The sequence below is a fragment of the Podarcis melisellensis genome (assembly GCF_964234715.1).
Source record: "Podarcis melisellensis genome assembly, chromosome: Z".
NCBI lineage: Eukaryota > Metazoa > Chordata > Lepidosauria > Squamata > Lacertidae > Podarcis > Podarcis melisellensis.
Genome location: NC_138547.1, coordinates 27,508,308 through 27,535,060, shown reverse-complemented (window position 1 = coordinate 27,535,060; position 26,753 = coordinate 27,508,308). Strand labels below are relative to the sequence as shown.

At 41.1% G+C, this 26,753-nt stretch overlaps 1 protein-coding gene across 14 annotated transcripts in view; it reads right to left on the bottom strand.

The window, feature by feature from the left end:
- The window catches only part of TENM1 (teneurin transmembrane protein 1), a 391,653-nt gene that overhangs the window by 123,550 nt on the left and 241,350 nt on the right, over positions 1-26,753 (bottom strand). For 12 of the 14 annotated variants that reach the window (XM_081897279.1, XM_081897280.1, XM_081897289.1 and 9 more), the window contains 3 exons: positions 25,546-25,746; positions 11,522-11,716; positions 1,484-1,630 (listed from right to left, as the gene is read on the bottom strand). In XM_081897279.1, the coding sequence (XP_081753405.1) occupies positions 1,484-1,630; positions 11,522-11,716; positions 25,546-25,746 (543 nt within the window). The remainder of the gene's footprint in view (positions 1-1,483; positions 1,631-11,521; positions 11,717-25,545; positions 25,747-26,753) is intronic. The other 2 variants (XM_081897290.1, XM_081897283.1) reach the window with 1 other exon arrangement.

Below are 26,753 nucleotides of genomic sequence, written 5' to 3'. Positions count from 1 at the left end.
TTGTAGGATGGCAAGATTGGGGCCTGGATCAAATTTGGAACGCTCCCGCTTTTACTCAAAACCAGCTGCACAGCCTAAGTAAGAACGTCTGGCAATCAGAGTGAATATCTGCTTGGAGGCTTGGACACATCTCTGTAGAGCCACAGCATGCTCTATGCTCTACAGAAAGCTTAGAAGTGATGTGATCCTCACTCAGACTGCTTGCAATCTGCAGTCTTGTTGGTTCTGGTTTTAGGTAGTGCCATTATTCTGGAGCCTGAGGCTCTAATGTGAGAATGTCACACTCAAAGATTTCAGCATAGGCTTTCCAGGCAGTTTATATGGAACCATCCCTGCTGCTTTTTGAACAATAGCTGGACATACAAAAGTGTGTGTGTGTGTGTGTGTGTACCTTTTCAGCAAATTTGAAATATCATCTTCGATCATCATTTGCCAGCCTGGTGCCCTCCATATATTTTAGGCCACTCCCAGTCAGGAAACTTGTGGCTGCTGTGCCAAAGGAGCAAAGTGGGAGAGGCAAACAGGAATAAAATTAAAGAAGTAGTAAAATGTGGCAATTTCTCAGAAAGCTCAGAAATTTTTGCCACGGCGGGCATCAGCTGAACACGGCTGCTATCATTAAGTCCTGCCAGCATGGCACAGATGTACGCCACAAGCTCAAATCAGCACTCCACAGCTGTGCATCTGTTGCACTGTTTCAGATTGAGAGAGGTGCCTTTAATGTTATGTGCATATTTGAAGATGAAGAGTTTGGAGGTGGGACGAAATGGTTGGGAGGACACATTATTATCCCACTTCAGAGAATCATGTCTGAATTGTGCACTCTGCAGTGTGGTCCTTCACTTTGTTTATTTGCCAGTTTAAATATTCATGTGATATACTTGATTTAGCCCCAAATAGCCTCACAAATAACAGAAAATTAAAAGAGTGAAATTAGTTTAAAAACAAGCAAGCAACAAGTTGCTGGTCAAAACAGGATCAGTACTAAAAACTTCTGATTAAGTTACTTCTGATTACAGATGGCCCTCAGCGGGGTGGGAAGTAAGACAGCAAAAAGGCAATAAAAGGTAAAGGTAAAGGGACCCCTGACCATTAGGTCCAGTCGTGACTGACTCTGGGGTTGTGGCTCTCATCTCGCTTTACTGGCCGAGGGAGCCGGCGTACAGCTTCTGGGTCATGTGGCCAGCAGGACTAAGCCACTTCTGGCGAACCAGAGCAGTGCACAGAAATGCTGTTTACCTTCCTGCCAGAGTGATACCTATTTATCTACGTGCACTTTGACTTGCTTTCGAACTGCTAGGTTGGCAGGAGCAGGGACCCAGCAACGGGAGCTCACTCCGTCGCGGGGATTCAAACCGCCAACCTTCTGATCGGCAGGACCTAGGCTCTGTGGTTTAACCCACAGCGCCACCCGCATCCCTCAAAAAGGCAATACATAGGATCTAATTGCACAATACTTGGGGGTCATAAAGCATGCCCGTACCTCCATCATTATCGATGCTGTCTCCACACATCATTTCCATGACAACATTGCATCCCATTCCACTCCAGCCCACCTGGCAGACACAGTGCCATCCATTTTGATCAAGGGTGCATCTTCCATTTCCATAACACAGACCGGGGCAACCATCTAGGAAGAGAACAATTAAACAAAACTTCATCTATTATCATTGTCCATGATAATTTTTATCAATCAATCAATTATTACCAGTGTGACATATTACCACTCTCCTTGCTATACAACCATTCTGTCATAGCTGAATACTGTTTGTGCAAATGGTCAACAGAGATGATTTTCAGCTGAAGAAAAAGTTGTTTTAGAGCTTCTTGAATGGAAGCTTGAAACAAGCACTTAGTAAGAATGGGTGAATCTCTATTTTAGAGAGATTCTCCCAGTTTCTTATTTTCCCAATCTTAAGTTCAGTCCTTCACATTACCTCATCAGTTTCTGGCTAGATATATATATATACATACATATTTATGTATATGGTCCTCTTGAAAATTCATCTGCATTATGGAACAAATTTCTCCTTTCAGTCTAGTATATACATTTTTTCACAAGCAAGTTTTCCCTATTATAACACATTTTGTATGTTATTTTCACTATATACAACACTTTTTATATACATTTTTGAACACATTGCCTGGTTGGATAACTGCCCTGTAAAATTTGGAGAAGTCCGCATTTTAAAGGATGGTTGTGTTTCAAATCTTATACTGTTTTGAAAAATGTGAGTTAGGTAGGTTTAAATGTGAACTGCATCAAATTTCTCCTGTATCCCTAATAACATGCAGCCTGATTCTATGCAGGTTTATCCCATAGTGAGTCCCACTGTACTAAATGAAGCTTACTCCCAAATAAGTGAGCTCTGTTCAGCTTATGGATCACACCCAGGACTACATGCAGGGATGAAGGACAGTTTTGTCTGGTTTACATTTTTAGGCAAACTAACTGGATTCTCACCTCCTGGACTAATGCATGGAAAGGAACATAATCTTTGGATTTCGCACTTCTCTGACTTTGCAATACAGCTCTCAGCATTATAGGATAAAGACATTTAGAAATGCATACACTGAGCAAAAATATTATATAAATATGTATTTTCTTATGAAGTACATATATTAAAGTATTTAAATACAAATTCATGTACGAATTTTCATACAGATTTAAAAAACAAAACATGCAGATTAATATGGAAATAAGACTGAAAGGACTAATGAATAAACATTTGTGAAATTAACACAGACCATTATATTAAGAAAAAAACCTGCAGAGAATAACTGCTTTTACTCAACAGCTTATCAAAATTCAAACTTGGTTCAGTGAATTAAATATAACCCTGTGGTTTAGTACACTTAAGAACCCCAGTTCAATCATGATTGGCTTAACCCTCTCAGGTATCTTTTTATATTTATACCTATACCTATAATCTCCTTAGTTTATTGACTGCACAAACTAACAAACTGAAACATCATATTCTACTTGCATTTTAGATGGTTTGTAGCCCTTGTCTTTTGTAACATTCTTTTGGAATTCTCTATTTTTAAGCGGGGTGCAGAAACCTCAGGCCCAGGGCGTAAATGGGGCCAACCAGGTCTATGTTTGGCCTGCAGGGCTCTCTCCACACCACACACCCTCCCCAGCCACAGCTGCACTCTCTCTCTCTCCACAAACACACGTCATGCTGCATAGACTCCTATAGCATGTTGCCTTATTAATATGTCAGTGAACCCTGATAATGCCTTTTGCTTGTTTGGGTAGAAGAGAGGAGGGGATGTTCAGAAACTAGCATACTGTACAAAACTAAAATTTGCATTTGTTGCTCTGCCACTTTTGTCTCTGGCTCTACCCACCATTGGCAGAAAGGAATCATAGAACTGTAGAGTTGGAAGGGACCACAAGAGTCATCAAGTCCCAACCCAATGTTTTTTTTCTAGAAAAATAGGTCTGGTACTCTCCATAAAGTTGTTACAGTAAGTGCCACACTTTTTAACAACAACAATAACCAGGTTCTGGTACTGCATACCCCTGAGTACCTCCTGAAAAAAAGCACAGTCCCAACCCATGCAATGTATGAATATTTTGTTCAATGTTGGGTTCAAAACCAAGTCCCTCAGATTAGGAGTCTCCTGCTCTGCTGAGTTATCCCAGCACATATGCAGCCCTTAGGCTGAAAAAGCTTCTCTGTCCCTGCTTTTAAGTATGCCAAAAGAACTGCAACCTTGCAGTCCAGTCCTTTGTGTGTTTACACTGAAGTAAGTCCCACTATGTTCAATGAGGTGTGAGCGTGTTTTAAGACTGCAGCCTTAATACCCATAAATGGTTTGGATTCACTCTCTTTCTATGACATGCTCATCACAGCTTGAGTTTCAGCCAGCAGATGTGTTCAACAGAGCTTGCCTGCAGCATTCTGAAGCTGCTTAATTATGTTCTATTGATTGGTGAGCCTGAGTATTGGCAATAAGCTCTGAGCCAGCAGCTGTGTCTGGGGGCGGGCGGGGGCACACCAAGTTCTCAGCATTCATACTGCACTCCTAACATCCCTTAGCAAGGCAGACAGAATTATCTGTAGCTGTAGAAATTCAAACAACTGGCTAAAGAAGAACTCTGTCAAATAAGAATCAATAGGTCCACCACAAGACTCCTGCCAGAAGACTATGAAACTATGAAATTAGAGACTAGCAATGGACTGGGTGTGGGGAAGGCAAATATCAAAAAGGCTGTCTTCATCCCTACCAAGCTTCTTGAATACTAAGATCTGCAGAAGGGGCTTTCTTGGTACTTAAGTCACCCACATAAGTGTGTGGGAATGTCCTTCAAGAGATAACTTTCTCTCTGACAGCTGGGGATGCAAGAAGACAGTGATTTCCATTCCAATGTTCACTTGTCACCATCAACACTGGTTCTATTCTGCTATGGTTCACTTTCCAACAAATACTGTCATTTGTCTTGCACTATTTAACTATTTATGTAACTTACATTCATTTAAGTGTAAACGTCAAAGCAATGTGGAAAAAAGACATTCACAACACACTGTAAAACAATGATACAGTATGAACAAATGCAAATTGCATTCACTTAACTGATTTCTGTTCCTGACCACAGACAAACATGTGAACTGCAGCAATTTCTGCCACCTTTTCTGTTTTGTTAGAAGTCACCAACATCCATAGAGGCAGCCCTTAAGCTGTATAAGTCCTTCTCCACTGATGTGCCTGTTTCACCTTCATTGTACAGCACTTGCCGTAAACTGAATTTACTTCTTTATCCTGGCCTTTGTCAATTAAGATCTTTTGTTTTGTGGTACCCACCTTTTATTGGATCTATACTGCTGTGTTCTATTTGGAATGATTGACTTATTTTTATTATTGTTAACAGTTTTATGTTTTATGACTTTATACTCCTTTGCTGTAAGTCACCCTGGGACCTTATATGGTGAAGGGGGGGGGGAGTAAGCTTATAAATAAAAATAAATGAGTGGGTAATGGAGCCATTGACATTTTTTGAATCACATGCTTTTAACTATCCTAAACCTTGCCCCTTCAACAGAGCTATACCTCAGGCTTTGCAGACTTGAGTCACAGGGAGACCCAGGCAAAAGAAAGAGGCGGACTACAAACATATGTTTCCCTCAAATGGTTTGCATTTTCTCCTTTTTTCCCCCAAGCTTGCTCCTTAACAGCTTCCCTCCAACAAGTCACGAGCATAACATAGAAGAAAACAGAACCAGCATTTGTGTACCTAAATGAAAATACATAAACCTTTCAGTATTAATTTGCCATCTGTTGATTAAGATGAAGTGCCTCCACTTACTGAAAATAGGTCGTTTTGCTACCTTTGTGAATGGAAGATATCATTAATCTCATCTTGTTATCTCAATGACCATTAAAATAAAGGTTTCCAGCAGTAACATCGTGTGAAATAAATACACTGCAGTTATCTTTAATAGTTATTGTTCTCTATCCAGGAGTGTTTCATCGTCTTTTGCAACATGGACTGTTCTAATGAACTGAATAGCAAAATATGATGGCTTTGATCCAACTATATATGTGGCATAGCAGCTGGCCGCTACGTGTGCAGTCCCATCTACTTGGAATCAGTACTGAGCTGCAGCATGGCCTTGGTGACATGCTGGAGTTAAATAAGGTTGATGCCTCCAACCCCTTAAGTATGAATGTCAGTTAGGTTTTTTTGTGGATGTTTGGAAGCATCAAAGACACAGTGGATGCAAGTTGTAATAAAATGCGGGATGGAATTATCTGCAAATCCTGATGTCGATCTTAACCACATGAATTTTTCTAATCCCTGTCTTGCTTCTTAATCTCTGCAAGAAGCAGTACCCCTTTGCTTAATATATATATACAAAATTCAAGTATAGTATATGCATCAATATATGCATTATTGTACAAATGATTTTACATACATGCTATATGCTTATACATTCCGAGTTTCCTAAACTAGCATTTCAAACATGTACATGCAAACATGTACAGTATATAATTGTATAATGATATGTATGTTTTAATTCGTTTCTAAAATTGTGCCGTGGAAATATAGTACAGCATGGAGTTGGCCTCTTTTATACATATTCTGCATGTAACATACACATATAAGTTTACATGTAATTAGCTACGCCTGGTATAAGGTAGCCTCTCAATGCCCCCAACACAATGTCCCCACATTCTACTCATGAAATGACTGAGCGCATGAAGGTGGAGCGGGATCATGCCTCCTTGCTCAATCCAGGAAGTTTCCATATCTACTGGCATCCAATTCCTACAGGCATCTCCTTATCTCTGTTCTGCATTCAATCCAGAGAAGTGAGATCCTTCTCTCCTTCATCAGTCAGGCTTTCTCTGGTTGTTGAAAAGTCCCCCCACCTCCAGCAACTGCTCAGTGCTTTGATTTAATATTTTGCTGCACTTTGCATTTTTTTTCATTTCTTTAAATTTTAGCTTTGTGTTTTTATAGTTGCATTCTTTCCTGCAAAGTGTTTAGAGATTTTTCTTGCAAGGCGTTTAAGATTTTTCAGTTACACAGTCTGTACACTGCATAAATGAATGATGAAATAAATTATTTAATCAATGCATGTGAACACAGAAGCCAGCTCCTAGGGGCTGAGGTCCCTTTGCCCCCCATAAAATATTTGAGGGGGCTGGTCCCCCCAAAACTGATGGGCATTGCCATTTAAATAGTGTGCATGTGCCACATCTTATGATCAGTTTATGTGGGGTGGGGCCAGTGGCGTAGTGTGGGGGTGCAGGGGGGGCCGGCCGCACCGGGCGCAACATCTGGGGGCGCGCGCTCGCACTTGCAGCTCTCTGCCCCTACCGGGTTAGGGGGCGCAAATTACTTGCCTTGCCCCGGGTGCTTACAACCCATGCTACGCTACTGGGTGGGGCTTACCTACCCACCCACCCCAATATTTTATTTAAGTTGGCACCCCTGCATGCGAACATAAAAAGAGCTCATACCAGAAAGAAGTCCTTTTAGTCCAGCATCCTGCTGTTGCCAACCAGATGCTTGGATTAATTATAACTGGATTTTTATTTAAAATGTAACCAAGACCACAAGAAAGAGACATTTAGGGTTTTGGTTTTTGCTGGTGTTCAAAGGAAATTCAGTAATCAAACAAAAAATATGCCTGCAAGTGAATTCAGAAGAAACCAGTGTATTTAAAAAGAGCTGGTATCTGGCCAACTTGTTTCTATAAATGCAGGCACCCAAGTCTCCTGCATGCAATTAAAACCTTTATGGATTTAAAACAACAATAACAACTTTGGGAACATCTAGATGACATTTTGCCAAGGCCTCACTATTAAATGACTTGGAGAAAATGTATCATTTTTCATTAAAATTGAACAGTTACATTTCCACAGCTGAGCAATGACTTCTGAACAGAGCTGTGAGTTCTAGATTCTTATTAGGAATATCATTAGAAATTAGCCTTGGGGTAGAGGGGAAGGAAAGAAAGGGACGTCTTTAATAACTAGCACAATATTTAAATCCTGTAAAGTGAAGGGACAGAATATAGGAATTATTTAAACTGTCTGATGGTTTTGGTCTCACAGAGCTTCTATTAAATGAAACCGAAATAGGATGTATGTTTTCTAATGGTTATGTCAGTATTATTTCACACAGAATCCGTGAAAAGGAACTCAATTAGGGCGAGCAGAAACAAAATAGAATAGTGCTCTTGTGTTTTTGGTAGTTTTGTAGAAGGGAAAATTCCAGTAGATGACTTTTCCAGCCCTATTAATTAGGGTGGCCACTTAGCAATGGAGTCTCCAATGTTTTTCGGTCAGTGGGCACATTTGGAATTTGGAGAGAGTACCATGGGTGCTCGTCACAAAATGGCTGCCACTTTGAGAAGAGTAGAAAAAGAGACAAGTGCCAGCATCAGCCACCGAAGCACTTGCTCTCAAGAGCAAGTCCAGAATGGAAGGGGGGGGGGGACTCCAACCTTAGCAGCCAACAAAATGTGGGAATATTTAAGGAAGAATAGGGAAAGCCCAAATTTAGCAAGGAGCAGTGTTTTTTCAACAAAGACTTACTGAAACATTTGTGGCCACCACAAGATGCAGTGCTGGGCACCCTGGTTTCCATAGACACGATGTCCTTTGGCTGCATATCATTAAAAAAGGGGCTATGTGCCACTGAAAATGTAATTTTCTAAAAGAAAAAAATGTACCCCAATTTGCATAAATTTGCATATATTGATTTATCTGAATTGCATAGACTGATCTCTTTGTAGATACAAATTTAGAAATAATTAAATTTCACAGGTGGAAAGCTAATTAATTCCCCACTCAAAATACAGTAAGCCCACAATTTACATGCATTTAATTTGTGCGGATTTAGTTTTATGCGTCTGGCAGAAATAAAAAAAAGAGAGCAAGGTTCTGGGAGAAATAACTTTGAGAATCCTACTCATCATTTAACCCAATGTGTCTGACTATATGTGATTTTGGCTTTAGGCACAATCCCTGGAACATAACCCCCGCATAAGCTGCAGGCTTACTGTACTGCTAATAAATAAACTATTCAATGAATTGGTAATTCATCCACAAATCAGCAGGTCCACTTCTGATTTCTCACCCAGATCTTGCATCAAAATCAATACCACTTAAATGAATTACACCCCATTCACCGGTCATCACCCCTCCTAATGAATTAAATAAATAATATGCATATTTCCTTCCAAGAAATATATTCAAGGCATAGTACCATAGAATTGTAGTTGGAAAGGACTCCAAGAGGCATCTAGTCCTTCTGCAATGCAGGAATCTCAACTAAAGCATCCATGGCCTATGGCCATCCAACCTTGACTTAAAAACTTCCAATGATGGAGAATCCGCCACCTTCCAAGGGAGTCTACTTCAAACAGCTCTTACCATCAACAGGTTCTTCCTGATGTTTAGTCGGAATGTCATTTCTTGCAACTTGAAGCCACTGGTTCTGGTCCTACTCTCTGAAGCAGGAGAAAACAAGCTTGATCCTTCTTCCATGTGACAGCTTTTTAGACATTTGAAGATGTCTGTCATATCTCCTCTCTGTCTATCATATCTTTTCTAAACATACCCAATTCCCTCAACCATTCCTCATAAGGCTTGGTTTCCAGACTCTTATAATCTTGGTTGATCTCATCGGCACACATCCCCACTTGTCAACATCCTTCTTAAATTGTAGTGCCCAGATCTGGACACAGTATTCCAGGTGTGGTCTGACCAAGGCAGAATAGAGTGGTACTATTACTGCCCTTAATCTGCACACTATACTTCTGTTTATGCAGCCTAAATAGTATTAGTTTTTTCTTTTTTGCTGCTTGCATCATGCTGTTGACTTACGTTAACCTTTTCACTTGTACTACTGGCAAGCCAGGTGCCCCCCCCCCCAATCTTATATTTGTGCGGTTGGTTCTTCCTGCCGAAGTGCATTCCTACCTTGCATTTGTCCCTATCAAAATTCATTTTGTTATAGTTTTGGCCCAGATCTCCAATCTGTTAAGGTCATCTAGAATCCCGATTCCATCTTCTGTGGCAGCTACCAATGCTTAAAATTCTTCATGCATCATAAAACTCAACAATATGTCATAAACTCAAAACCCTAAAAATCTATAGAAAAGGCAAAATGACTGACCTAAACTAGGCAACTGTAGAAAATTAATTCTAATTCAATCTGGGTCAGGGTTCTTACTAGGAGATGAGGTGGCTTTACTTCATTAATTGGTAGGACAGCAAGTTAGAGTTGTCACTGCCACAAGTCATATATTGATTCCTGAAATGTCCTTGGAAAGTGGTTTATAATGATGTCCTGTTCTGTTCCCTTCAGGGAAGTTGTAGGGGGCCAGGGCAGTATGGATGCCCCATGAACCCACTGAGAGAGATGTTTCCTTTTCTTTCCCAGGGGCATTTGATGATTCAATTCACGGTGCACAGCAGTGATGACCTGTGAGCTTGCTGATTTGTTATGAAAAAGGAAGTCTACCACCCACCACACAATTTACACTTCTGGACAAACAATGCAAGAGTACAACAGCTCAGACAGTGCTGGGAAAACTGGGCTGCCTGGTATGAAAAAGGGCACCTGGCCTACTTCCCATAATAAGCTTCATCTGGCCAAAACCCTCTTCTACACAATGCAGCTCAGTCTAAACTTCTTCCAGACACCTAACAAGTTTGACTCTTTCAAGGAAAGAGATTCCACAGGCTCCTCCCCCAAATTCTCCATAGTTGACCTGGTGCTAGAGCTGAGTTCTAGTAATGTTTAATTTGGGCACCTCCCCTGGATTGTACTGGGGAAGGAAATACTACCATACCTTGTATTCTGACACTCTCCTAAAAGGGAAAAGTAGCTCATTCTATCTTCAGGCAGCATTTCATCTATAATGCAGCTGCTGGAGTCACTGCAGAGCTGGCCGGATCTGCAAGGGAGTTTCCCTCCCCAAGGGGAATATATAAGGGGTGGGAGAGGCAAATAACATGTATTTCCAAGAGGAATTGATTTAGTAGGACATTGCTTGAGGGACTTTTGCTTCTTCCTAACACCATCTCCCTGTCAGGTGGATTACCAGCAACTGGACTAGGTTACAGCTCTGCAATTATCTTTCCTGGTCTCTTCTGTGGAGCAGAAAAACTCTTCCAATGTTTAATTTCAACAAATATGTTGCCTTTATTGCTCCTGGCTATGATGTTTCATCCTCTTTGTGCCAGGCACAACCTAGACCCACTTGTAGCGTAACAAGGCTCTGTTCAGTCATGGCTCAGTAGTCAACTTCATCTGGTCTTTCATTTGCTTCCAATGTCACAATTTTCAGACATTTTCTTTCACCAGTTCTAAAATGTTTGGACTAGTGACACTATCAGCATGCAGAGCACAATCTATCATTGTGTACATTCAGTGTAAGCTACTGAACTTTATTTTGATTGGTTTTGTATATGTTCATAGAATATTTTATTATACAACTGTACACCACCTTGAAATGCATGCATACAGACATAAATATCGTAATAAAAAATAAACTAAAACCAGTATGAGCTAAAGGTATCATGTTTGCATGGATGTGTGTTGTCTTATTGCTACCTGTCAAATGTTATTCTGAATTATCCAGTTGTCTGTTTAATCCCAACCTGAACTGGAATGTGTGTGTGTGTGTGTATACCAAAAGTCCAAAAGCAGTTTCCAGCAATAAAAATATAGATAGAAACCAGATACAATTTAAAAATAAAAAAGCAAGCAGTACGAACAAAGGCAACCTAACACCCAAGAGTAGGCTGAGCAAGTCATCAAAAAGCCAGGGAGTTGACTAGGTGACAGAAGACCAACAACAGCATTGCTGTCCATGAATCTAGGGGGAGAGATTTCCAAAGTCAGTGTGCACAGCACAATTTCCCGCAGCCCAACATAGTGTGTCATACAAGGTGAGATAGTTTAAGCGCGCACATAATTACCGTAACCTATTTATTTATTTAATTAAAAAATATACTGCTTGATTGTAGAAAAAACCTCAATGGTACGCACCCAACTCACCAATGGTGCAATGGTCCCCTTCCCATCCAGGGCTGCATTCACACTTTCCATCTTTGCACTGCCCATGTTCAGTGCAGTGAGAAGTACATGTGCGCTCCTCGCATGTCGGGCCTACCCAGCCTTCTTCACACTGGCAGGTTCCTCTTGCACAAATACCATGGCTGCCACAATCCAGTACGCAGAGTTCTTTGAAAACAGAAAGTAGCAGGCCCAGTTAATTTAAGAAAGTAATAACAATGAAATATTAATATTCACATCTGCATTTTCCTGAACGCGAGGCCAAGTTTGTTCAATGGAGTGGGTGTCTTGGTTCCCAAACCACAGATGCTCTTACAGGGGAGCAATAAAGTTTTATTTAAGGCCTGCAATGGTCAGGCTACAGGTTCAGAACACCAAAGGGTAAACTCGAGAACAACAACCAGGGGGTCTGAGACCAGACAAAAGCTACAAAGATGTCTTGAAAAATGGACATGCCCCTTCCACCTGCTGTCAAAAGAGAGGCATGTCATGCTCACTTGTGAGACCCTCCGTTTGAGACAGGTGTGCTTAGAAGCAGACTGCAAAAAGAAATGTAGTACGGGTCAGTTCCCAGTGGTGGAGGTGGTGCTTGTTCCTTGGTGACAGGATGAAGGTTGGCCCCTCTGGATCCACCTTTTGCTATCCCGTCTCCCCTCCTGGCAGGTTGAAACCCCCCCCCCCACTGCTAATGAATCCCCCTGCAACATGGATGGGGCACAACTGGGAGTAAGTGAGATATCTCCCCTTCCTTACCCTCACCCTGCAAAGAGTGTCCTCCTCCTCCTGTTCCTCACCTGACAGCAATTCCCACTGCAGCCCAGAGCCAGTTAGGAGATCAGGGCTCATTAAATTGGGAAAGAGATTCTCAAACATACACACATACACGATTGCACAATATACCATACATAATTCCACAATCCTTTGGACCACACTTCTGAAATAGCACCCAGCTCATTGGACCTGGGAAGCACATAGGAAAGGTTCGGGAGGGATTACTTTGAAGCAATAATAAATCCAAAGGATAAAAGCTTTATTGCCTGACAGTTTTGAATCCACTAGGAGGTTATTTTCAGAAGGGTTGCGAAGGTGAGCTTGTAAAGATCCCTGGGTCCCAGTGCAACTCTGGATTTCTCTTCGGAATCCCTAAATAGGTCTGAGCCTAGAAAATAATAACTCAAAACTAAAGCTACCAGCCAAATCCTCTTTATTCCGTCACTCAGAAAAGAAATGCATGACAATATGGGCTTCAACATTCTTGAATCTGTAGGATAAGTACAAGGCAATTTGGTTATCAGGAAACTGGCTGTTCCAATTGTCATACCAGGGAGTGCAAACATCATTATCTTCCATGATGTGAATTATTGTTCTTATGGTCCTAGCATTTGGCTGTGTTCCAGAGATGAAAAGAAGTCTCTCTTTTTTCTTGCATCTACCTAGGTTTTGGTTTTTTAGTTATTATTATTATTAGTAGTAGTAGTAGTAGTATTGGTGGGTGTGTTTTTTTAACTTCTTTACAAACGATCTCATTAGGAATGAGTAGTGAGGTGGCCAAGACTGTTGGGGATGCTAAATTGTTCATGGACGTTAAAATAAAATGGGTTGTGAAGAGCTCCAGAAAGGATGTTTCCAAACTGAGTGAATGGGTGCTAAAATGGGAAATGCAGTTCAATGTAAACAAATGTAATTGACGCATGTTGAGACAAAAATTATATCTTAATCTCACATATACACTTAGGGGGTCTGAACTAGAGGTGATGGGCCAGGAATGAGACCTTGGGGCCATAGCAGATAGTTCAATGAAGATGTGTGGTAGTTGTTGAAAAGGCAACAGTGATCATTAGGGGGGGTGAGGAACTGAAAATAAAACTGCTATTATAATGCTGTTATACAAATCTAAGGTGTGACTTCATTTGGAATACTGTGTGCAGTTTTTGTCACCTCAACTCAAAAAGGATATTGTAGAGTTGGAAAAGGTTCATAAAAGGGCAACCAAGATGATCAGGGGGGTGGAGTGACTGCACCATGAAGAATGGTTGCAATGCATGGGACTTTCTAGATTAGGGGGGAAAAGGCGAGTAAAAGGTTAAATGACAAAATTTTATAAAATTATGCATGGTCGGGATACAGAAAAGTTTTTCCTCCCACTTTCATAAAACTAGAAGTCATGGGCATCAAATCAAGCTGAATGTTGAAAGATGCAGGACAGATAAAATGAAGTACTTCAATAATAATTAAATTTTATTATTTGCTTTTTTTGCCAAACGAAAGCAATTTACAATATTTTAAGCAAACACACACACACCCCAGCATAAAAAAATCTAAAAGACAATTCTATTTGTAAACATTAGATTAAAACATGCCACCTAAGGGCTAGCTAACCAAAAAGTACTGTTTTTGCCTGGCATCTCAAGATATATAACAATGGTGCCAGGCGAGTCTCCCTGGGGAGAGCATTCCACAAGCAGGGAGCCACCACTGAAAAAGCCTGTTCTCATGTTGCCACCCTCATGACCACCCACAGAGGGAACATATGAAAATGGGCCTCCATTTGTAGCCTTATGAGGCTTTGCCCTCGGGTGGGAAAAAGTACTGCACCCGGGAGAGGGAGATGGGAGTCAATAGACACTCAAGGAATAGTTTCGGAGAAAAAGCTTTATTTCTACCATCCATTAACTGGTAGAAGGAGCAAGTGTGATAGATTCACAAAACAAGCACGGGTTCACAGTCATTTGCACAGAGCATATATTCCCCTTCCAGTTCCCTCTCCTTTCTCCTCCTCTTCAGGAGTCCTGCCCCATGTGTTTCCTGAGCATGAACAGAAAGCTCCTGTCTTGAGACTCTTTTGGACTGTTCCTAGGAAAGGGGGTGAGAAGCCAAGGGGGTGGGGTGTTGAGGAGCCTTGCAGTTCAGCATGTTCAAAGATGTGTTACAACCGAAAGAGATAAGATTCATTTCTCAGGCTTGCTTTGAACAGAGCCTATTCATTAGCTTTTTGAAGCCTTCTCGTACTGATAAAAGTAACGGTTTGCCTATGCACAGCATCTTGTGAGAAAAGCAGAGGAAAACTTTAGCTGTGGATTTTTAGAAGACAAGAAAGGAATTTTGGACAGTTTTGAGGCCTAGTTGGCGGGGGGGGGGGAGTGACTTCGGGCCTAGGTGGGGTCACCTGTCCTCACCTTCTTCACATTTACGATGGCAGGGTCCAGTTGGGTTCATATGGTAAGAGGTGGTCCTAAAGGTAGTTTAACTGATTAATAGAACATAAATCAATGTATTAAATCCTATGCACTTGTTTGAGAGTAAGCCTGATTGAACTCTATGGAACTTACTTTTCAGCAGGCATGCACAGGAGCACACTACTATAAGTACAGTGGTACCTCAGGTTAAGTACTTAATTCGTTCCAGAGGTCTGTACTTAACCTGAAACTGTTCTTAACCTGAAGCACCACTTTAGCTAATCCAGTGTTTTTCAACCTTTTTTGGGGCAAAGGCACACTTGTTTCATGAATAAAATCACGAGGCACACCACCATTAGAAAATGTTAAAAAAAATTAACTCTGTGCCTATATTGATGATATATAAAGTAATTCTCTTGAATAGGAATCAAATAAACACAAAGAAAGTATTTTATAATTACTTTATTATGAAATAGTAAGTAAACAGAAATATGAAAAATTATAAAATACTTTATTTTTAAATCTTTCCAATTTTTCAATTTTTCCCACGGCACACCAGGCAACATCTCACGGCACACTAGTGTGCCACGGAACAGTGGTTGAAAAACACTGAGCTAATGGGGCCTCCTGCTGCCGCCGCGCTGCCGGAGCACAATTTCTGTTCTCATCCTGAAGCAAAGTTCTTAACCTGAAGCACTATTTCTGGGTTAGCGGAGTCTGTAACCTGAAGCGTATGTAACCTGAAGCGTATGTAACCCGAGGTACCACTGTATTATTTATTAAAATTCTATACCATTCTTCAGCCTTAGGATCACAGGGCAATTTGCAATATAAAATCTATCCTACTGACTTAAAAGGCTGTTGCATAGTATTTCCTGTGGCAAAGTCTCACTGAGGATCCAGAGGGCAGTACACCAAGACAGAAGGAGCAATACAACTGCTGTCTCTAACCAAGGGCCAGAGGGAAAACAGAAACCCTTGACAGCCCGTAACTTTGATTTCCCTGTTGTTGTTGAGCAGCTGCATCAGGGACAAATATAAAAATAGCTACCTCATCACACCCCACCTTTCACTTCTCACGGGAAGAAGTCTCTGACATACCACTATTATATGTGGATAATTTGCATTATTTCCCCTATATAAAAAAGGAGGTGAGAAGATCCAAGTAATTTTAGCTCAATTAATTTCTTGGATGTTGAATCTAATCATATTCCATAAATTTATTAAACAAATTAGAAGACTGAGTTATCAAAGGTCTCAGAAATTACGTATGCCATATTTTGTAGATTAAAAGGCAGCCTTAAATTCAAATTATGGCTGAACTGAGCCCCCATCTGCAATATACATTTAAAGCAACATCATACAATTTTAATAGTCCCAAATAATTATGGGAAGTGTAGTTAGTAAATGGTAACTGAGAGCTGTAAGGAGACCCCTACATAGTTAAAATTTCCAGAGTTCCGCGGGAAGAGGGGTTGACTGTTGAACTGCTCTGAGAACTGGAGTTTTGTGACTCCAGTTCTCAGCAACCCTCAGACAACCCTCAGCAAACTTAACAAACTACAGTTCCCAGGATTCTTTGGGGGATGCCATGGCTGTTTAATGTGATATGATACTTATTTAAATGTGCAATGCAGGTGGGTCTCATACTACAAAGCCTTCAGAAGTAATTCTGCAGTGGCCAGAAGATCAAGATCTCTGAGAATAATTTTAGACTGATATTTTAAAATGTATTTATTTGGAGGAAAATATAGACTTCTTAATCAAAAGCACCTGTCTCAAGTGGGATATACGATGCTCAATAAAATACAGATAAAATAAAGAAAAACTATTTTAAAAGTATGCCTAAAATAATCTTAGATATGCAGGTATAACATGGCATGGTATGAGGAAGATAATCTGACATAAAACAGAAGACATGTCTTGCTGCGGCATCAGGCCAAAGACTTATCTAGTCCAGCAATCTTTTTTGACAAATGCTGAAGATGTAACTCTTTACCCTGACTGTTGACACTTCTGGTGTATATTTTTAGGGCTCATCTTATTTTTGGTTATTCTAAGTTGTTTTAAACTATCTAATGTTGTGTTTTAATGGTTGTAACCCACCCTAGAACCTTACAGTGAAGAGCAGGTAATAAATTGCATTAATACGAAGAAGGAGGAGGGAGATTTGGTGTGAGCAAGCAAGCTTTGAGTTGAGGGGTGATTGACTGAAATGTGAAGATTGTTTCTACTCAATGGAGGATTCCCACACAATGTAGAACCTGATTTCCCAAGTTTCTGCATCATATAAAGAGCTTCCATGAGTACAGAATCCCACTGCTTCAGAATGTTGCTCTTAAAATCATGGAGAGTGATGAGGATGCAGCTAGCAAGCTCATATTGCTTCTTCACAATGACTGTGCTGTATTTCTGAATTTGGACAATGCCTGTATAGGGTTTTTGTATGCAAATAGTATTACAATGAAATTACAAGAAATTCATTGTTTCTGTCCTAGGTTGCAAATTATATGACTGCTGTAGTGTTACTCCATAGGTCATAGGATTACATGAAACTGCCATATGCCAAGTCAGATTATTGTCTACACTGACTGGCAGCAGTTCTCCAGGGTTTCAGACAGGAGTCTGTCCCTGCTGTCCCTGGAGATGCCGAGGATTGACCCAGTGACCTTATGCAGAAGCAGGGAACCAGGCAGAAGGCCTTCTCGGTAGTGGCACCCGCCCTGTGGAACGCCCTCCCACCAGATGTCAAAGAGAAAAACAACTACCAGACTTTGAGAAGGCATCTGAAGGCAGCCCTGTTTAGGGAAGCTTTTAATGTTTAATAGGTTTTTGTATTTTAATATTCTGTTGGAAGCTGCCCAAAGTGGCTGGGGAAACCTAGCCAGATGGGTGGGGTATAAATAAATTATTATTATTATTATTAATATTATTGTTGTTGTTGTTGTTATGCATGCAAAGCATACACTGTACCCCTAAGCTATGGCCCTTCCCCTAAAAAGGGATTGTGAAGTCCACCAGTTAGCTCACCCTCAATCTTTGCAAACTCAAAAGTCCCCTGCACACAGGTGGTATGCAAATACTCCTGAGCACATGCACCCATGTGCTACATATATAGAAAGAATGGAGCACACATATAGGAAGTGTCATATATCCATGTATGTGGGCTTATTCCAACGTAGGGACCTTGAGTACATGGAAGTACTCATGGACCAGCAGCAAGCATGACTCTGGCCCACCATTCACACATTGATTTCTACATGGATGACCGTGAGAAGATGGCGCAAACAGGAAAGTTATTGCCTTGCCTCAAAGGACAGATGCCTCGTGAATTATTGACTGTGAAAGCCTGTGAGAAACATTTTATATTTGCATACTATATTTTGGGGCTTCAAAGCAAGTGTAGCTGCAATAGACAGATATGGATAGAGAGAGTTATTTAGTTCACAAGCTGCACCCCAGTCTCAAAGTCATGAGCCCAAGAAAGATAATGAAGCTAAGACAGGAACATAGAGGGGGTGTGAAATGCCATGTCTTTTTGCACCGGTCCTAATCTCCCAAGAGTGGCAAGAAAAGATGAACCTGAAATAATGAAAGGAGTGGCTTCAAGCTTTTAAAATGCCCAAGACTGGCCTTTCCCAAGCTATGTTTCCTGCAAAAAGAGACTTAATTTGGAATGGAGATCATGGTTGCAATTTGAAAGATAAAAGGCAATATAAAAGGGGGCGGGGAAACAGCCTAGGTCTGCAGAGAATCATCAGTCTGTTTCTTAGCTCCCTTAATGCTACAGGTCTAGTCAGTGATCCTGGAACTGAAATTATTTTGCCTCTGGCAAGTCTAATGGGTCACTATATGCAATTTCTGCCTGTGTCATTAGCATGACAGGAAGATTTAATTGATTGAATGATAGATTAATTCCTTAAAGCTTTAAATTGATTAATTAATTGAGGCAATTTGAATTGATTAGGGCTCTGAGTAAAGGGCAAACTTGTTTATTTCTTGAGACTATTTTGGTCTTTGTGTTTCACTTAACAGTGAATAAGACAGGATATATTAAAGAAAGATAGCCTTTGCTTCTAAAAGTGGTACCGTTTGTTGATTAAACTGTCAGTGATAGTGACTGAAAGGTGTTATTGAAGTTTTGGTAATTCACATATTTATTTCAATTTAATTAATCAAACTGAAGATGGTGATTCAACTGAAGCTTTAGTTGATGGGTCAGTGGGCACAGCTCATCTATTGATTAAAACTCAAACTCCTTAAATGCTATAAACACACTATGTAAATAAAATATGTCTAAGAAAGCTTCTTTGTGCAATTCAAGTTCATTTCCAATACTTATTTTTTTAAAAAAAGTTACACTGCACTTAACCTGACAGACAATTTTCACGACACTTCTGTAAGTGCAATCTAAAATAATGAAGTCTGTTTTGATTTAAAATGTCAGTTTTGAGGGCTGGTAGAAGAAAATTCCCCGCCTTGTCAGCAACAGATGATTGCTTATTAACTGAATAATAGTTGTACGGGCAAAATAGCAATTTCATGTACAAACAATATTATTTTTTAAATGTTTGAACAAAACCCGTTATCATAAGCATTTTTTTTTAAGCACAGACGACACAACTATAATAAATATATAAATGAGGGCATGATATAAAAGGCGCTGACAGCTATGTAATTTTATACCAGGCTTCTTTCTGTTTTTAGGTGTCATAAATAGCAATACTTCTTTCCTTATTGCTCTCTATTTATCTCTGTAGAAAATGTATTAATGTAACAGAATGTAATCAAACAACAGAAGTGTGTCATAGCACAAACCACCACCCTTAGGGGTCTGGACTATACAAACGAAAATCAGGTATACAGTCAAGACTTGACATTCTCAGTAAATTCTAAATAAATATATTCGTGACTCTATCAGCATGGCACACTGTTGTTGTAACATCAACATTTTTGAGATTTGGCACTTATATTTTGTTGCCTGGGAAAAAGCACCTTTATTAAGAAGTAGATTTCTATGGTTGTTAGGGAGGCTGTCCAATGCATTTTGGCACCTGAGGGGAACTCCAAAATCGTTCCTCCCCCACCACTAGGGGAAAAGGGGTGAGGAAATATCTACATCATGAACAAGAAGGGAAGAAAGATTGACATCAGGATCTGCTGTCCTGGTGGCTCCTGCCACCTGAGGCAGCCACCTCACCTTGCCTCATATGTGGGCTGGCCTGGGAACTGTGATGCTCAGTTTGTATGTTCTGCCATCTCCCTTGCTGTGCTGATATAATGTAGTGCTTTGACATGCTAATTATTGAGCAGTTCAGCCATTATTTACAGAGATATTTAGGCCTGCCGCATTGTGAGACCTAGGAGTGTAAGGCAGAAATGAAGATGGCAGAGGCACTTCTCCTATCAGCCCCAGGTCCTATTTTAAAAAATGTAAAAGTTACAGGGTGCTAGAGTCAGTAGTAGGGCAGCCTCTGGGACCCTAGCATTTGCCTGACCATGACACTAGGCCTGTTTCAAAGAATAATGATCCTATCTCTTGCTGAATAATAATTGTACTCTTGTCTTTTCACAATATGTCTGTCCTGTATCCTTAGGGAAATTTACTTCATTTTATATCTTTAAAAATTCATTATAAATTACGGTATATTTTCAAAGAACAGGGGGGGGGGGGAGAGAATCTTCTCAAAGTTGATTTCTGTTCCAACATGTTTGTACAAGAACTACACATTTAAGTCATGCTATTCCAGAATTATTTCACAAACATTCTGAATTCTGGAAGACAATGCATTCTATATCAATAGGACAAAAACTGACTTTGAAGAATTTTTGGTTCGGTATCCCCCCCTCCCCCCCAGAAGATAAATAAGTTGATCATCCATACATTCATTTAAGGAGCCTTGAAATTCACTTTGGATTATTATTTTAAATACTTAAGTCACCAAAAGACAATTTCTCTCATTAAGCGTGTTCTCTTTCATGGAGAGCATGTGTTGCAGTGGGGTCTGACAGGCCCCCCCCCCTGTTGCTGGGTGGGATCGTTAGATGGCCATTGGCAGTGATTGGACTGTTTGGGTTACTGGGGGAATTTTGATGTTGCCAATTTGTGGGATGGACCAAGGGTTTTATATACTGAGCATGCAGCATTGAGAGTTCTCTTTTGCTGCGTGCACCGGATCACCCGCCTACCCTCCCTAATTTAGGGCTCTTGCGTTTGACCTTGCTATGCCTGTCATGGGGTTGTCTGCTTTTGGGGCAGGGGCTTGGTAGGAATTTTGTCTGTTTGGCTGATTGGCTGGTGCCATTTGGTTTTTGCCTACTGCGTAGCAAATCGTCACAACTTGTAAGGTTGTGGTTAGGCATTGGTTAATTTTTGGTTGGTGGAGGGGTAAGTGCCTACCCCTCCAATGCTGGTGCTGCAAGGAAATTCCGTTAAAGGAATCCAGGGGCTCACCATGCTTTCGTCCAAATCCCTGGCAAAGGGCCAGGGCCACGCAAGAGCCCCTGGGAGCATGCTGGGAGAGGCGAAGGTCTGGTGCCCAGCTCCATCCCCCCCCCAATATTGTTTTCCCTTTCCGGCTTTTGCTGGAATCCGGAAGTCAGTTCTGTCCCTGGGCGGGGCAGATTGTTGTAACCAACGCCTAAGCAACCACTCACATTTATGTATTTTAATAAAGTTGTGACCAAAATTATGCCAAAAACCTTAAACAAAAATTGTGAATTGTGATTTATCTTGGGGGTGGCTTGGGGGTTAACTAAGTTTCTACATTTACAATATATAAAACTAAAGCCAAAGCAAAACACTTCATCATTCTGATTGATATAATTCCCACACTGAAGGAGGATACATGAACCAAAATATGTGTTAAGGTACAGATCTTCATTTTATGTATCATAAAATTATCTACACAGGCATTTTATAAATGTTCACGTTCAAATACAAAATCGTGGGCCACAACTCTACATTTTAAAACAGTATCTTCATAATTTTTTTGTATCTTTTGAACAGATTATTTTGAATGAAGATCGGCAATTTATAAAGCCCAATCTTCTTCAAACATCAGTCATTAGCAATTTTTCTAGCCAATGCCAATTACTGAACAAAGGCTAGATAAACAGAATAATTCATCCAGGAGGCTTGCCTAGCACCATCATGATACACCTTCAGGCACCAGACAAAAACGTTCGTAACTAGGCCTTTGGCCTTTAATTATCTGAGGCCTTTTAGAAGTGGGTGGGATTTTTTAAATGTATTTCTCGTTCTTCCTGGTTTTAATGCATCTATGTAGGGTTACTGCCTGTTTGTTTGTAAATCACTTTGGGTTACCCTGTGCAAGCGGCTGACAAATTTAATAGACAAAATTAAATAAAAAGTTAAAATAAATTTTCAGAAATGAAAATGATCAAAACTAAAAATTTAAAGTTCCCTGTGTCATTTGAAGTTAACAGTCCCCTTGGCAGTCAACAAGGTTTTGTGTCAAAAAGCGTCAACAACTTTCTCAAAGCTACCATGTATGTGGGTAACAAGCTTCATTGGCGAGCAGCTGTTTAATTTTAAAATTGTCTGACTGTACTTCTAGATTATTCTGAAAAGAGGAAAGGAATCCACCCCTAGGGGTGTTAATATAGGTCAATAAAGAATATAGTGCATGATATCTTCAGCCCAGCCTATCTGCATACAGACAGACAATTTGTAGAGGCAGGCCTTAAGTTACTGGTCAGATATTCTGAGGGCATACTTGGAAATCTAATCTAGGTAAATATGAGGGTGGGAGAGAGAGTTAATTCTCCCAGTGTGCTTAAATGATGCAGCCTGGGGAAATCACACCAATCTAGGTGTAATAATATCTCAATAAAATATATTTCCAAATTAATTGCATTTTCAGGGTGATTTAAATAACAGACTTTCCTGCTTGTCCCACAGGAAACCACTAGCAGTCTCCCATGTGGCTACTTGTTACCCTACAAACATCTCAAGTAAAAAGTTGAGTTTGTTTGGATTTAAATATGTCTTAGACCTTATTCCTACACTGTGCCTAATTGCCTTATCACTTCATTTGGTTTAGAAAGTTTGTTGAGACTGTCTTTAAAAAAAATGTTCTGGAAGTTAAAGGACTGGATGGGGTGGGGCTGAAGAGATCCATTTGGTGGTAATGGTGAAGTTTAACTGGTTTTTAATTGGTTTGCTTGCCTTCCTCCCCTCTCATGGTGCAGGCCCTTACAGTGCCATCACAGTGCACAATTGTGGAAAACAAAAATGCTGCCTCTCAGCTACATGGTATTGATCAGAACAACCTGCCCCAGTTGCAACCTGCCCCAGTTGCCAGCTAAACTAGCCAAGGTTTCACCTGCACAGGAGGGGCTACACTGATGTAGACAGGTTTGACATATGTACACTTTTTCCAGGACATGCTCTCTTTTTCATGGGTATGTAAAAGGAGAGTTGTCATAGCAATCCATAGTTAAAAGTAAAAGGTAAAGGGATCCTTGACCAGTAGGTCCAGCCGTGACAAACTCTGGGGTTGCGTGCTCATCTTGCTGTATAGGCCGAGGGAGCCGGTGTTTGTCTGCATACAGCTTCCGGGTCACGTGGCCAGCATGACTAAGCCGCTTCACATGGAACAGCACACGGAAACGCCATTTAATTCCCGACGGAGCGGTACCTATTTATCTACTTGCACTTTGATGTGCTTCCGAACTGCTAGGTTGGCAGGAGCAGGGACGGAGCAACGGGTGCTCACCCCGTCGTGTAGAAGTCGGCAAATGTGTCCTCTTTTTTGTTCTTTGAAATCAACCCTAATGCTGTAGGAGGTAGTTCACTTGTGGATGGCCTCATCCAATCTTGCTATGTGCCAACATATGAATACCCTAGAGGGGGGAGATGGGACAATTTAGAGTGCCATAGGACTGGTCCAAGACACTTTGGCACCTGAGGTGAACCGCAAAATGGCGTCTTGCCACCAGGGAAGAAGGAGTGAGTGAAGATCTACATCGGGAACAAGGGGAGGGGGATCAAATCAACCTTATCCGATGGTTGAAATGGGAGTCAAAGGTCATCATGGGGGTGAAAGTTGCCTGCTCTGAATCACAATGGGTGGGTGGATGGAGAGCCCAGGATATCCCACTGGGCAGTCCCCACCTTTTCCTTCTGGTGGAAGGAGACCAGCAGTGTCTCCTATTCACCAAGAGGCCACTGTGGAGGTGACAATGGGGTTCAGGTGGGCTGCTGAGGAGGTAGCAGATCCAACCTCCCAGTAACATGCTGCCATTGCAGCAGGCAATGCAATCCTTGTAGGCCAGATCTACTGCCCCTGTGAATCCCGCTGCCCAAGGCAGTTCCCTCACTTTGCGTCTTGGGTGGGCCGGCCCTGAAGTGCATACTTTTGCATGCTGCTCTCCACATGCAGAGTGAAGAAGAACTGTGCCTTTGATTTTTTAGAAGTTTAGAAAGGGAAAAACCATTAGTGGATAAACCACTGTACGTTTGGCCACATATTTTCTTTGTATTGCTTGAGTAAAAATAATGCTGCATTTCAGGGTGAAAGGTAAGATGCATTACTTGGTTTTGGAACACTCAGTTTGCTATTACACTGTTCAGTCAATGTTGCCATTGTGGAACAACAACATCAAGTTCTCAGAAAAAAAGGCATTGAATAAAGCCTATAATCCAGCATAGTTATCACAGACCGCCCCACCGCCCCCCGCTTTAGAAATCAATATAAAGTGCAGACAAGTTGATTAGAGAGGTGCGGAGGTTTACAGGCAAAAGTACAACTCAAATCAGCAAGGAAACGGGCTTCAAAAACTTTTTAAAAACGCAGTTTGCTTGCATATAGATAATTAGTTTTAGGTTTTACTCTCATGACTTCCTTAATGAAATCAAAAGCAGCAGAGAAGAGTCTTTTCCAATTAAAAGCAGTCAATATTATAATTATTTCCCATTCTTATTTCCTATTCTAGGGGAAGGGAACACTCTTCAAGCCAGCAGATGCTCTGTAGGATGGAGGACTCTCGGGGATTAACTAAATATAATGAAAGGTGTGGCATGCAATGGTGACAGCCGTTTCATAAGTTAAAATGGTAACACTCTGCCACTTTCATAGCAAACACATCTTCTGCAGAATGTCCAACAGCCAATGTCTGTACCTGATCAAAGCACCAGGTGATTTTTTGAAAAAGAAGAAGCTCCTCTTTTTCAAAGGGAGTGTGGTAGTCCAAAGAGCATTTGAAAATTGAATTTGGAAATAGTGCCCCATCCCTAGTTGTGAGGATAAAAAGCAGCTCTGGTTTGCTTGGGAAACCATCTACATTATCCCCATTCTATCATGTTCTGCACCTTCTCCTGTCTTCTGTTTTCTCCTGGAAATATTTGCTTCCTCTAGCTTAAAGATATGGTTACCGTATTTTTTGCTCTATAAGACTCACTTTTTCCCTCCTAAAAAGTAAGGGGAAATGTGTGCGCGTCTTATGGAGCGAATGCAGGCTGTGCAGCTATCCCAGAAGCCAGAACAGCAAGAGGGATTGCTGCTTTCACTGTGCAGTGAACCCTCTTGCTGTTCTGGCTTCTGAGATTCAGAATATTTTTTTTCTTGTTTTTCTCCTCCAAAAACTAGGTGCGTCTTGTGGTTTGGTGCGTCTTATAGAGTGAAAAATACGGTAAGTCTTTTCTCACAAAGCACATTGAGTTTTAGTTCATATTGTATTCTGCAGCACCCCAAACTTTAGTGGAGACAAAATTTGACACACACACACCCTCCACACACCAAGCCTTTATTTTCTGAAACCAAGTCAAATCATTAGAAGGATATTTTCTCTACCTACCTGTTGAGCAGTCAGAACCTGTCCACTTTGGGTCACAGTTGCATACTCCAGTATCCAAAAGAAAACTGCCATGGCCTGAACACTGTTCTTGGCAGATAGGGAGTGATGTTTCACAGCTGACTCCTCCCCAACCCATGGAACAGTGACATTCCCCTTGAACACAGACTCCATGGCCAGAACACATAGGATCTAAACAGTCCTCTGAGGAGAAAAGGAAGGAGATAACAGCATTCAACACCGAAAGCAGAAAACTGTTAAGAACAAATCAGTGTAAACATTTTTTTAAACTGAGGGCCACATTTCTTACTGGAAAACCTTCCAGGGGCCACACAACAGTGGTAGGTGGGGTCAGAGGAAAAGGTGGGTGGAGCAACAGAGGTAAATTTACCCCTGAAAAGCAGTTTTTGCATACTCTCATATACCCCTCCTAGCCTCTATACAGTGAACCAAGAGGCATTATCAGAGTTTAAGGACACATTCCAGCCAGGCAAAAACTCAAGAGAGTGCAAAACAGGGCCAGTGAGGGATGAGGCCAGGGGAGAAGGAATGTGGCTAGGCAAAGGGTGTGTTGTGGGAAGATTCCTAAGGGCCAGAGAGAGAATCTTAGAGGACCACATTTGGCCCCTGGGCCTGAGGCTCCTTGCTTCTGACATGTATAAACAAAAGGTGTGTTTTAGGGCAGAATTCACATGTTATCTCTCTTAATGGGATTAGCTTTATTAGGTGAAGGGCCAATTCACACTTTACATCAACCCATGCTTATTGTGCTGTCTTGACTACGAGAAGTCCAAACAGCACAACGGATGCCTGCAGACAACTTAGTCAAGTAGCAAGTTAGAAGGCAGGGTTAGAGTGTAATTCCAGCATCAAGGATAGTTCCAAACAACTGACACCACAAAACTTAACTTGTGCCTTTTACCTTAAGGTCAGTTTACCCTTTCCCAATGCTTTTCTCCCTTCCTGAAGAGTGGAGAGCCTTAAGGGGATCATTTTCTGGCCTAGAGTCTTCCACTGCACTGCTTATCCGTCACTTCTTGTCGTATGTACAGTGGTACCTCGGGTTAAGAACTTAATTCATTCCGGAGGTCTGTTCTTAACCTGAAACTGTTCTTAACCTGAAGCACCACTTTAGCTAATGGGACCTCCTGCTGCCGCCGCACCGCCGGAGAACGATTTCTGTTCTCATCCTGAAGCAAAGTTCTTAACCC